Source organism: Lobosporangium transversale (genome assembly GCF_002105155.1).
Source record: "Lobosporangium transversale strain NRRL 3116 chromosome Unknown BCR41scaffold_16, whole genome shotgun sequence".
NCBI lineage: Eukaryota > Fungi > Mortierellomycota > Mortierellomycetes > Mortierellales > Mortierellaceae > Lobosporangium > Lobosporangium transversale.
Window position 1 is genome coordinate 698,712 of NW_019028994.1, and position 12,880 is coordinate 711,591.

The window sequence follows — 12,880 nt, forward strand, 5'->3', positions numbered from 1 at the left end:
TTGACATTGTTGATCTTTTTAGACTAAGGGGGTGAAATAGTAGATAATTATTTATACAAACGTTGAATAACAACATGTGTATACAGTTGACCGTTTGTTTAGCAGGAATAACAAAAGGATTCGGGGGATACACATTTAAAAAAAAAGGGGGGAGAGAAAGATTATTGTATACTATTTTTTTTTACATTTTTACGTTTTATTAAATACTAATTATTATTTATTTATTTATTATTACGATGATTATTATTCCTTGATATATATGTATATAAAAAAAAAGAAGCTATTTTACATGATATTACAGCCACATCCAGTGGCCTGGGTCTCAAAAGGATCCTCCTTCTTATCCACTTCACCCCAAACGGTGGGAATGAACATGTCTCTCCTTGCTTGACAGTATTGAATAAGCCTATGATCAAAGACGTAAAGAGGAAAAAAGAGTGAGAAAGTTTGAGCTTGTTACACGGTCAGGAGTCTGATCAATTTCATTTTTGCATTTGTTGTCGATGTTTGTGTTTCCTGTATGTTTCTGTATTTGTGTGTACTCCTTTCCTAGTTTCCTGCTTTTTTATTTCGCTTCGTTACGATAAAATCTTTTTTTTTTTTTTTTTTTTTTTTTGTTTTTTTGTTTTGTTTTTGTTTTTTTTTTTTTTTTTGTTTGTATTGATTATAACCTTGTGATGAATTGGAGCTTTGGGTTGCACAAAAACAAAAAACAAGACTAAAAAATTATCCTTTTAATAATAATAAAAAAAAAAAAAAAAAACTTACAGGATGCTTGCCTGGGATACAGAGATACGTTCACGTTCATATTGCTCACGTAGCTTCTTGTTATGCTCCAGCTGACGCTGGAGCCTCATTTCTGTCGACATTGAGATTAGAAATGTCGTCTATTTTATTTTCTTTTTCTTTTTCTTTTTCTTTTTCTTTTTTAAATATGATCTATTAGGAATATAGAATAAAGAGTAGAAAAGGTGATGCTGCTGTGTAAGTTGGTGAAAGAAAAGGCAAGGTAGAAGAGGAGCAAGGCTCTACTGGTTTTTATTTCTTTTTTTTTATTTTTTTTATTTTTTCCTTTTTTCAAAGCAAAGTAATTGGAGAAAAGAAAAGAGTGGATCGATCAGATGTGTTGTTGTTGATAAAGTGAAATTGATTTTTATCGGGAGGGGGGGATGTGGAGAAGGAATTGAATTGAATTAAAGTGAAACGAATTGAATGTGGAGAGAGAGGAGAACGTGACAACTAGCAAATTACAACTTACAAGAGAGATAATGAAATGTAATGTTAGGGGGAAATATTAAGAGAGAGAGAGAGAGAGAGAGAGAGAGAGAGAGAGAGAGAGAGAGAGAGAGAGAGAAAATGAATGTGGAGATGAATATTAAAAGTGGATACAAAGAAACTGAGTGAGCGAGAGGAATTGTCGTAATGTGGTCAATGGATATGTGCCGCAAGAGCTTGGTTCTTTTTTTTTTTTTTTTTTTTTAACAGAAAAAGAAAAGTGTGGGGAAGAGGTGTGATGCAAAGTGCGAATAAAAAAAAGAATGAATAATAAAGTGGAATAAACAGAATGAAGAGATCAATGAGCTGAATGAATGAATGAATGAATAAATAAATAAATGAATAAATAAATGAACGAATGAATGAATGAACGGATGAATCAAAGTATCTTTTAAAGGAAAGAAAAAGAAGTAAGAGAGAAAGAAAAGGAAGTAAGAGAGGAAGAAAAGGAGGAAAGAAAGAAAAAAAGAGAGAAAGAGAAAGAGAAAGTAAATTAGGGGTGGAGATGTATGCCGACATCCGACATGGGATGATGTATGGGGTCCGGTACACACAGGACAGGTAAGAGAACCAATCCTTTACAGAATAAAATAAATAGAAATAATTCATTCATGCAACCCAAAAAACCCGCCCTAGTTTATCCTAACAATTCTTTTCAGGCATCGGGCTCTGTTCAGTCTAAAAACTACGATCATTGGCAAAAATGTTGGTTGATGGTTGTTTGTGCATGTGTATCACTTCTGTTAGGGGGCTGTTTAGAAACATCGTTGTCGTTCGTGGATGGCGGATCATTTATTTTTCTAATGCTCACTCCTTTTTGAAAAAAGTATAGCATTGACATTGGTGATGTGATGTTGTGTTGTACATGTTATGTTGTGTGGCGTAGACACAATTGCAAGTTCATCAATGTCCATTGCAGCGCAGGTTGGAAAAGATTATCACTCTTGCTCACAACTCTTTTTTTTTTTTTTTTTTTTTTTTTCTTTTAATGAGAGCAAGCAATTAGAGCCAAAACCCGTAGGAGTGGTTGGTTGATGAGGAATATCTATCCTTTATCTGGTAGAGTGGGATTAGAAAGCAAGAGAGAGAAAGTGTCGTGTGCTTTTATCTACGCTTTGTCTCCTCCCATCTTCTATATTTATCTGTAAAACACGCGTCTTTCTTGGAGTTGTATCCATTCACACAATACATACGTCAAACACCCTCCCGCAGCGTATCTTTCTTTGCTACTGAAACACAAAAGACGGAATATATTTATATATTTTAATCATAATCTGATGGTTTCGCAATGTTCATATGCTCGTGCATGCGTTATTCTCATAGTGTAAAGTAAAGATGAGACTGCAATTTGGGTTGTCACATTCCGGGACAGCTCAGTCACGGGGGAAAAGGGTCAAGTTATCAAGTTGCAGTCCCTCCAAGTTATCAAGTTGCAAGTTGCTCCCCTTCAATGTCCTTCCTCTTTACTTTCTTTTTGTAACCCATAGAATAAAAAACCCTTGAAAGGGTAATAAGTTTAACTTTTTCATTTCTCATTTCTTTATTTCTTTTTCTTTTCTTTATTTCCTTCTTTCTTCCTCCAAATACAAAGCCATGTCGACGGTCCCAACCGTCCAACGCTCGCCTCAAAAGAGTCGGTCTGACCAAGCTTTTACCCAGAACACGCGCCAGAACCTGTCCTCTACATCTCCAACAAATGCGTCCCAAGGTATTAAACAATACAACCTTTTTTTCTTTATTTATTTTACAGCAATTATAATTTTTGCTCAGTTTAAACATGTTGCAAACTACGTAGGCGTGTGAATAACGGTCTATGTGTGTGTGTGTGTGTGTGTGTGTGTGCATGTCTATGCAAAAGGAACGAGGAATGAAAAAAAAAAAAAAAAAAAAAAAAAAAAAAGTCTTTGCCAGGTCTGATGTAATTTAGCAAATGAATAGTTGCTGATCGTTGTTTTTTTTTTTTTTTATACCATATGATGCCGATGTTAATGTAGATGATCCCATGAAGATGTTCAAAATCCTCGAAGCATTGCAGAAAGGTATATTCTCTTTTTTTTATTTTTTTTTTATTCATTACATTCGCTTGCTTACCCTCTGCCCCATTCTTTTTCTTTTCTTTAGGCGACTTGAATTCACTCTCTGTGCTCTTACCCACCTACAAGACTGGACCGACCTTTCACAACCCCAGCGCCTCAATCTCCAGCACTCATTCATTCGAGAGTGCATCTCAAGGAAGTCAGACCACACCTGTTCACCTTGCAGTTCAATGTGCACAATACCCAGTCGTAGAATATGTCGTCAACACTACACCTCAAATAGATCTTAATGCTAGAGATAGTCATGGCTCAACCGCCCTTCATATCGCATCCAGTATGGGCCGTCTTGATGTAGTCAAACTATTGCTTTCGAAGGCTGAGGTGAACGACGGTATCTTGGACTATAAGGGCAAGAGTGCTCTCGATGTAGCCTCCATAGTTGAAGTGCGCGTTGTCCTCAAAGGTATAAACAACTTGAACATTGACATTGACATTAACATTATAACATTATTACAAGGCACCATGAAACTGCTTTCTTTCTTTCTTTCTTTCCTCCCCTTTTCCAACTCCTGACGAGTACAAGATACTAAATGACTATGCGTCTCTGATATTAAAAAAAAAAAAAAAAAAAAAATAAATCCTATTTTAGCCCATCGAACTGAATACCTTTCAAAGACGACAGCACTCATGCACCAATATGCAGAAGCAGGAGATTTGACTAGTTTGAAAGGGCTTTTTGATCATCCTCGTGCTGCGTTTGTACTCAACATCAGTCACCAAGACACCGAGACAGGATCAACCATATTACATTCTGCCAGTCGGCGAAAGGATATGGCTATGGTGCAATGGTGTCTGGATCAAGGGATTGATACACTTCTTCGAGACAAGAAAGGAAAAACTGCTGCCGATGTTACCAAGGATACAAAAATTAAGAATCTATTACGAGATTCTCGTTCCCAAGGTAATAATATAATAAGAAAAATAGAATGACATAACTATTTTACTTTTATTTTGATTGATTGATGTAATGCATTTCTTTGAAATGAAGCGTAAAATTAAAAAAGCTAATTATCATTATTATTAATTTTTTATTTTATTTTATTTTATTTTATTTTATTTCATTTCATTTTTATTTTATTTTATTTTTTTTTTATATAAATAGCATCCACTGCACCTATAGTTCCAACCACACCTGGGCAACCACCTAAACTTGAGGGAACACTCTTCAAATGGACCAACTACGCTTCAGGATATAAAGCGAGGTGGTTCGTACTTGAGGATGGTATCCTATCATATTTTCACAACCAGGAAGACGCTGGAAATGCATGTAGAGGAAGTATCAACTTGAGAATCGCCAAGGTCGATATCGATTCGAATGACAAGCAGCGATTTGACATCGTTGGCAAAGGCTCCGTTCGATATCATCTCAAAGCAGGTCACGCTCAAGAGGCTCAGCGTTGGATCCTTGCACTGAACCAATCAAAACAGTGGATAGAAGAGACCTCGGGAACCAATGATCGCATGTCATTCATGGAACCTCGCCAGAGCTTGAGCCTTTCAGGTACCGATCTTTCTCGACAAAGAGACTCGATGTTGGCTCGTGGACGAACCGTTGTTCGGGAAGGGAAATCTTTGGCTCGTTCACAACGATCCCGCTCTTCTTCTGCCAGCCCAGATGAGGCTGCTGTCGAGGACAGTGTTGTTCCACATGCAGAATCGTTTATCACAACAAATAACTATGTACAGTCTCAGATCCAGATTCACACCGAGTTTGCAGAGAACCTGATCCGACTCCAGAGAGCTGCAGAAGTCCCAGAGGACTCTGAAATCATGAAGCTGACCTTGGCCACCCATGAATCATCACTTGCCATCAAGAACTCGCTTCAAAAACTCCAGGCCATGACCAAGGATCGTGAGGATTATTGGAAGCGAATTCTACAACAAGAGTCACAAAAACGTGAGCTTTGGGAAGAAAATTTAAGGATTCTCTCTGAGGAGCAACTGCAGATGCAGGATCTCTTGAAACGCACAGAAGAATCTAAGCGAAAGTTGAAGAAGGGTCGACCAGCTCGTTCCAAGGCCAGCACGCCCACCTTGACCACCACTGCCGTAATGGCAACTTCCGAAAATCCAACAGAAGGAGCCACGGCCCATCCAGCATTAGATATGTCCAAGGTTGGGGCTGAAAAAGAGGCTAAGGATGACATTGACTCTGATGAGTCTAGTGAGTCTGATGCAGAGTCTGGAGATGAGTTTTTCGATGCTGTGGACGACGATGACATTGTGGAGCTTGAAGATGATGAAGTGCAGAATGAAAAAGAGACGGAGGGGCATCAGGAAATAGAGAAGAAGGAAGAAGTTGGGCAGAAAGAAGGTGCTGTAGCGGCAGGAACAGGAGAAACTGATCATGAAGCCACCTCTACCAAGCCGGGAGAGCCCTACGTTGCGCCTTCCTTCAAGGGATATCCAGCAAAGGTCCGCGATCGCCTTCCTACAAAGCAAACGTCGCTGCGTCCGGATGTGTCCCTTTGGGCCATTTTAAAGAACTCGATTGGAAAAGATCTCTCCAAAATCACGCTGCCAGTCTACTTTAATGAGCCAACATCCATGTTACAGCGCATGGCCGAAGACGCCGAGTATATTGAGCTTCTTGACAAGGCTGTACGACACCGTGGGGCGACGGAGCGTATTCTATTTATTGCAGCATTCGCTATGAGCAACTACTCCAGTACGATCGGCAGAGTTGCCAAACCATTCAACCCTCTTTTAGGCGAGACGTACGAGTATTGTCGTGAGGACAAGCAATTTCGCTACATTTCCGAGCAGGTGTCACACCATCCAGTATGTCTCATTGCACTCATTTCTCTTTCTTTCTTTTTCTTTTTCTTTTTTTATTTTTTATTTTTTTTATTTTTTTATTTTTATTATTGTTTTCTAACCATTAACCTTATTTGCTTCGATTGGAATCTTGAATGTAGCCTATCAGCGCATGCTACTGCGAGTCACCTAATTATAACTTTTACGCCGAGGTTGATGTAAAGTCGAAGTTCTGGGGCAAGTCCTTTGAAGTGCTCCCCAAGGGAACTTCGAACGTTGAGCTCAAAGTCCCTAAAGCCTTTGCGGAGGGATCAGAAGAACTTTTGACTGATCCGAATGACGAAAACAAGTTTATTGAACGTTATTCCTGGAGGAAGGTGACAACCTGTGTGCAAAATTTGATTGTGGGTACACCTTGGATTGATAACTATGGTGATATGATTATTACAAACCATCGTACAGGAGAGAAATGTCAGCTGACGTTCAAGCCTCGTGGTTGGAGAGGCAAAGATGCTTACGAGATCAGAGGATTCGCTTTGGATGCCAAGGGTAACGAGGTCTGGGAAGTAGCAGGTCGATGGAACGAACGTCTGGTGGCACGTCGCGCTGGCAAGGGCAATGGCGAAGACTTGGGGAGCGATGCTGTCGCTGCTGGCGCTGTCCATGTGGCAGAGGATGACCATGGTGAATTAGCTCAATCAGGAGCATCCCATCACGCAAAAGCAAGATCAGGAGGCGGATCAACCTATGCTGCTTCGCTTTCACCCAAGCAGGTGCTCTTGTTGTGGAAGCGTGACCCTGTTCCTTCTACCCCAACACCATTCAACCTTACACCTTTTGCTATGACCCTGAATGACTGTCCGGACTCACTCAAGAAACATCTCTGTCCCACAGATTCACGTTTGAGACCCGATCAACGAGCGATGGAGAATGGAGAGTTTGATCTAGCAAATACAGAAAAGCAGCGTTTGGAAGAAAAGCAACGTGCCAAGCGCAGGATGCTTCCTCCTGGGAAAGAGCATCAACCCCGTTGGTTCAAGCGTAATGGCCAGGATGATGGATGGGAATTTATTGGACGTGATCTCCCTGGAGAACCCAAGGGCAGTGGCAACCTCAGGGATGGACGTGCTGGCTATTGGGAGGAGCGTGAGAGATGCGCACCGACGAAGGATCGCCCCGAGCAGCTCAAGTGGGATATAGAAGATGACGATATTTTTTAAATAATTAGTCCATGTAATAGAATGATTACCATTGGCATGTAGTTAATAAAACCTTCTTCCCTTACTCTTTAAAAATAGCGACAAGTGCTGTATTAAAAGCTAAAAGATTACAATCAAAAGCGCCACATCTGCATGATAATTATGCGAATCCTAAACCAAATAGAAATATTGGTTACAGAATATCTACTTCCTATATTATAAATGACCTATTATACACGGTTTTGCTTGATTCTGGTTCCAACATATCCTTCAGCAATCGAGAGATCGCTAAAGACCTCAGAATAAGGACTACAACCTCGAAAAACACTGTAATTAAATTTGCAGATGACACTACTGGTTTTCAAAATGTTGGTATAGTAGATGCTATTACTCTATCATGTAATAACCGCACAGTTGAATGCAGAGTCAGCGTGACGCCTATGGGATATTACGACTTCCTTATCGGAATGGATCTATTTTACCGCTTCGGCTTTGGGATCCATGGCGTAGCCACAGCTGTTGCTGAAAAAGTAAAAGACTTCTTAGCTGAAGAAAGTAAACCGCCACTTGTGCCTTCTACTATGGAAGACCAAGAGTTAGAAACTGAATTCATCAAACAGAAGCAGTTCTTATTAGCCATTGAGTCCTTCCGTTGCTCCAATAGCCAGATTGGCCCTAAGAGTCACTGCCCATTAGACATTATGCAAGTCCATCTAAAAGTCAGAGATGACTGCGTGATTCAAAGAACGCTCTCTGAGTTCTATGCGCAAGTAGAAATAGACGAAGTCAACACCACCGTGCTACGTACCGAGGCTTGGGAGTACACCTCAGGGGCACGTCCATTTTTATTCATAAGGTCAGAACATTGTGTGACGGTCATGGCGAGCCCTTAATAAAAGGCTCCTGCCTGTAGTGATCTAAGCTGGAAGCGAAGCAGCAGCGATTTTTGAGAACAAGCACGTGCTGGTTAATTTTTTCAGCATGCTGGTTCAATTTTTCAGCATGCTGGTTCGTTTTTCCAGCATGCTGGTTTATTTTTCCAGCATGCTGGTTCGATATTTCAGCATACTTGTTAAAATTTATTAAAATTTTTAACTTGCATAACCAAGTGCTCCTCCATGCACTGCTACCTCAGAATCTCGAGCATCAATAAAAGCTTGATTACTCACAGCTACAGAATGGATAATCCTCATTCAAACATTTGTCAGTTTTGTATATGCACATGCCTAAAAAAAGATGTCAGCCATAGTTTGGCATCTGTTTTAGAAATTAAGCGTTGCCATAGAAGTCCTTTATTTTAATAAAAAAGTTAGCTGCTACTGCTAGTAATTTTTTCAGGGCAGAGACAAAGCTGTGATAAAATATGATGCTACGGAAGTTTTGATTGGTCATTCGGTTTCTGCGTGCAGACAGGATCCATCCGGCTCTGCTGAATAACCTTTCAGAATCATTGGAAGTAGCCTGGACAGAAAGGTATGCTCGTGCAAATGGAGCAATATAATCCATTCCTCTTAATCCCTTGTCCTTTTGCTCCTTCCAGTAAAGCTCAGGAGTAAGAGCAAAACGCGCGATGTCCATCATCGGCGTTCTTGAAATAGACGCATCATAATATACCATATCGACACTAACTATCGAATGGTAATATTCTTGTTCCAAAAGAGGAAGTTGATCCCAACATGCTCCATCTTGGGTGGCGGCAAACTTTTTTGCTGCATCTCTGGTCACCTCTAGAGCTTTCTTCCTGAGAGAGTCACCATTGGTTGTCATTATGTCTTTAATGATACTCAAGGTCACCGGGTTCAGGAATAGCGATATGAGCATAACATCGGGAATGTCATCCACGGCCCACATCGTATTGATAAGCCTGTTAAGGTTTCTCCAGAGCTCCTGTGCCGTCTCGGTGTCGTATGTGCGAGAGTCCGGTAGCAACTCTTTCAACTTCACATACATTTGTGACAGTTTTGGATGGTCGGTACTGCCCACCCATTCAGTGAATTTGACTGCATCTGTCATCATATGAATGATTTCACGGAGAGCTTTGACCTCATCACGATCGAGTAGGTTTGGCTCTAATTCCTTTGCTTTCAACCTTATCTCCCTTTTTTCGGAGGATTCCATGCGATGGTAGGTGCGAGAAATTGCTTGAGAGTAAAGTAGCACTCTATTTGCCATCTTGTACTGGGAGTTCCATCTTGTAATGTTCCTCGACAGCAACTTGGCACCCTTGCCTTCCTGTTCTTCCACTAAGATAGACATCGCCGCGGCATTGCCTCTGAAAAAAACTGAAATATCTTGGCACTTGTCCAATAATTTCTTAGCGGGTTCGCATAGCTCCAAAGACTTATTGATGCAAAGCTGGATCTTATGTGAGGCGCATGCCAACCAGTGCGCCCCCTTGTGATCTTCTTGGTAGAGAGCTATCGCTTTTTTTATATTAGCACCTTGGTCTGTTGTTGCGCAAATGAGTCTTTCGCTCATATCCATGCTATCAATAGCCTCAGCTGGTAAATGAATCAAAAGACCACAAAAAAAAAAAAAAAAAAAAACGTTAAGAACGTTAAGAACGTTGCAATACTTATGAAAATATAAAGATAAGGGGCAGATGTATCAGCATTTTACTTACCAAACTTCCGGTGAATATTTTGGGATGTTTGCACCCCATAGACTTGTTCCATCCCTATTGCAATAGATACTGGCTCGAAATTTGGCGTGAAAAAATGCATTGTAGTCCCCAAGAACTTCCTGTGATCGACGCTTGTCCAGCAATCTGTCGTGACGGCAGCGTAAAGCTTATAATAGGTAATGTACTCTTTGATTTCGCGTCTCATCTCTCGAACTCGTCGATCCATCCTGTCTTGCATAGCCATTGTGGTAGGGATATTGAAATAAGGATTGGTCATTTCAATGATTGATCTGAAGATCGTCGAATTAACTGCAGTAAAAGCGTATCCTCGAATGCTTCTTGTTCATGAGGGAGCGGCTTCTTGAGGCTCTCATTAACAATCTCATCTCGTGCGATGTCGAATTTTGCCTTTCTTGGTGGAGCCACGTCAACTTCTTCCGGATCAGGTGGCAGCATGATACCTTTAACCCTGCTCTGACAATTGCGAAATTCTTGGAGGGCACTATATAAATCGCCATGGCACTGAGTTAAGTGAACAGATCTTGAATATCCACTCCCAGTTTTCTTGTATGTAGTACCACAGATTACTCCATCTTTCAGGACCAGACACTGGAATTCTTCCTTGCTTGATTTGAAAAAATGACCAATCACGCTGTTTTTGCGAAAGGATTTTTGATTTGGAATCAGGGCTAATGCTTTTTGAGAGGGAGGGGCGTCAGAGAATTGTTCTGGCGTAGGAATGGTACCAAAATCCAGTAACTCGTACAAATCATACCATCCGTTTGATGCAAAATGACTATCCCTCAGCTCTCTCCGCCGGTTGGCCAATGCTTCAGCATCAATGGCACGTGTAAAGTCAAAAGAGGGAAGATTAATAGATCTTGAACGCGTAAATATTGCGCTGTTGCGTGGAGCTCAATGTAGAAATCGAGGAGACTGAAGATGGGCCTGGTTTTGACTCCCGATATTGGGAGAAGCTGTTGGATGAACGGAGAGATGACAGTGGGGCTTGCTGTGCAGCAAGTAGCGTATGATTATAACGTGATGTAGGCAAAGCTGTTGATGATTGAGAACGTCCAAACGTCCTTGGTCTGGCATGATGAACCGATTGCGCAAATCCACCGGGAGGAGAAGAAGTTTTGATGAACCTCCTCTTTTCGCGACCAATGCTTACCATGGGTCTCATCGTCTGGGATGAAGACGAGATTGGGTTCGCACCAAGATAGGAGTCTAGTACCTCAAGCTCATCACACGGCATATCTTGCGTCTCGAACGATTCGCCATTGTAGGCTGCATCACTAGTTTGGGGAGAATCGATTCTATTTGCTGGAAGACTTTTCTGGAGTTGCATTCTTCGTTCGATTTGATTTCGGCGAGGTATAAGGGTCTCTTCCTCGTCACTGGTGTGCTCCTCCTGATACTCATTCCCCTCCTCGTGTCCATCCTCATACTCATCCTCATCTTCATCCTCATCCTCATACCCCTGTTCTCCATTCTCATCCTGGTGAAGAGGATCATGTGTATGATTTGCCATTATTTCTTAAAGATTTTGTGTGAAAGTAAAACGGGTAACAATGGAAAGAAGATAAAGAAGATAAAGAAGATAAAGGCAACGTTGTAGCATTCAATTGGTGTTTGGTTTTGTGTAGCATGAAAACCTTTCTGTTCCACCAGCTGCAGTTAGCACGCCATTTTTGTTTTTTTGTGAAGAGGCAATGAAGGGTGACTACGGCTGACATCTTTTTTTAGGCATGTGCATATACAAAACTGACAAATGTTTGAATGAGGATTATCCATTCTGTAGCTGTGAGTAATCAAGCTTTTATTGATGCTCGAGATTCTGAGGTAGCAGTGCATGGAGGAGCACTTGGTTATGCAAGTTAAAAATTTTAATAAATTTTAACAAGTATGCTGAAATATCGAACCAGCATGCTGGAAAAATAAACCAGCATGCTGGAAAAACGAACCAGCATGCTGGAAAAACGAACCAGCATGCTGAAAAAATTAACCAGCACGTGCTTGTTCTCAAAAATCGCTGCTGCTTCGCTTCCAGCTTAGATCACTGCTGCCTGGCAACAATAATAAAAACAACTTTGGTCTCCTTGACTCGCGACCACATAGAAAACATCTCACACCATACCGAAATGGTTAGACAACGGAGTTATCGTTGAGGTACCTAAAGGCAATCCCTACAAAAACTCTCTCACGCTTGCAGCAAGGAAAAACTTAGAAGGTGAAATTATTAAATACAGAGTCTGTCTTGACCCAAGAACGCTGAACAAGCAGCTCGTGGATATTGATAACTTTCCTATCCCTATCATTTCCGAAATATTGGAACGAGCTGCAGGTCATAAGTATTTTACTACAATTGACTTGTCACAAGCATATCATAGATTACCTCTGGATGAGAAAAGCCAACCCTACACGGCATTTAAGCATATGAACAAACAATATATGTTTGCTCGTGCTCCTTTTGGGTTGAAGCCTATGACCAGTATATTCCAAAGAGGAATGTCTCAATTGCTTGGAGATCTTCACTTCGTTAGCGTTTATGTTGATGACATTGTCATTTTCTCCGACAGCATTGAAGAGCACACTGAACATGTCAAATTGGTGATCAAACTATTGACAAGTGCCAATCTGATTATCAATAAGGAAAAAAGCAATTTCTTCCGCATGGAAGTTTTGTTGCTCGGGTTCGTCATCGATGCAAATGGTAGAAGGATTAATCCAGAAAAAGTTGCTGATGTTCAATCATGGGCTCCTCCCACCGATGGCAAAATGGTACAAAGATACCTTGGGATGTTTAACTACTTCAGAGAATACATACCCCTCTTTAGTACTTTGGCAGCACCTTTGGATAAATTGAGACACGTCAAAGGACACTTTACACTTGGTGATTTAGAAATGCGTTGTTTTAATCAGTTGAA

The 12,880-nt window shown here is 40.8% G+C and overlaps 2 protein-coding genes across 2 annotated transcripts; one reads left to right on the forward strand and one right to left on the reverse strand.

The window, feature by feature from the left end:
- Positions 1-235: 235 nt before the first annotated feature.
- On the reverse strand, positions 236-1,300 carry BCR41DRAFT_352768 (guanine nucleotide-binding protein subunit gamma). The gene is made up of 3 exons (XM_022024009.1): positions 1,259-1,300; positions 769-939; positions 236-406 (listed from the first exon to the last, which is right to left on the reverse strand). The coding sequence occupies exons 2-3, from the start codon at positions 867-869 to the stop codon at positions 286-288; spliced, it is 222 nt and encodes a 73-aa protein (XP_021881971.1). The 5' UTR covers positions 870-939; positions 1,259-1,300; the 3' UTR covers positions 236-285.
- A 1,417-nt stretch (positions 1,301-2,717) lies between these two features.
- On the forward strand, positions 2,718-7,408 carry BCR41DRAFT_386196 (Oxysterol-binding protein-domain-containing protein). The gene is made up of 6 exons (XM_022027769.1): positions 2,718-2,983; positions 3,270-3,314; positions 3,397-3,774; positions 3,961-4,272; positions 4,474-6,152; positions 6,290-7,408. The coding sequence occupies exons 1-6, from the start codon at positions 2,869-2,871 to the stop codon at positions 7,346-7,348; spliced, it is 3,588 nt and encodes a 1,195-aa protein (XP_021881972.1). The 5' UTR covers positions 2,718-2,868; the 3' UTR covers positions 7,349-7,408.
- Positions 7,409-12,880: the final 5,472 nt, after the last annotated feature.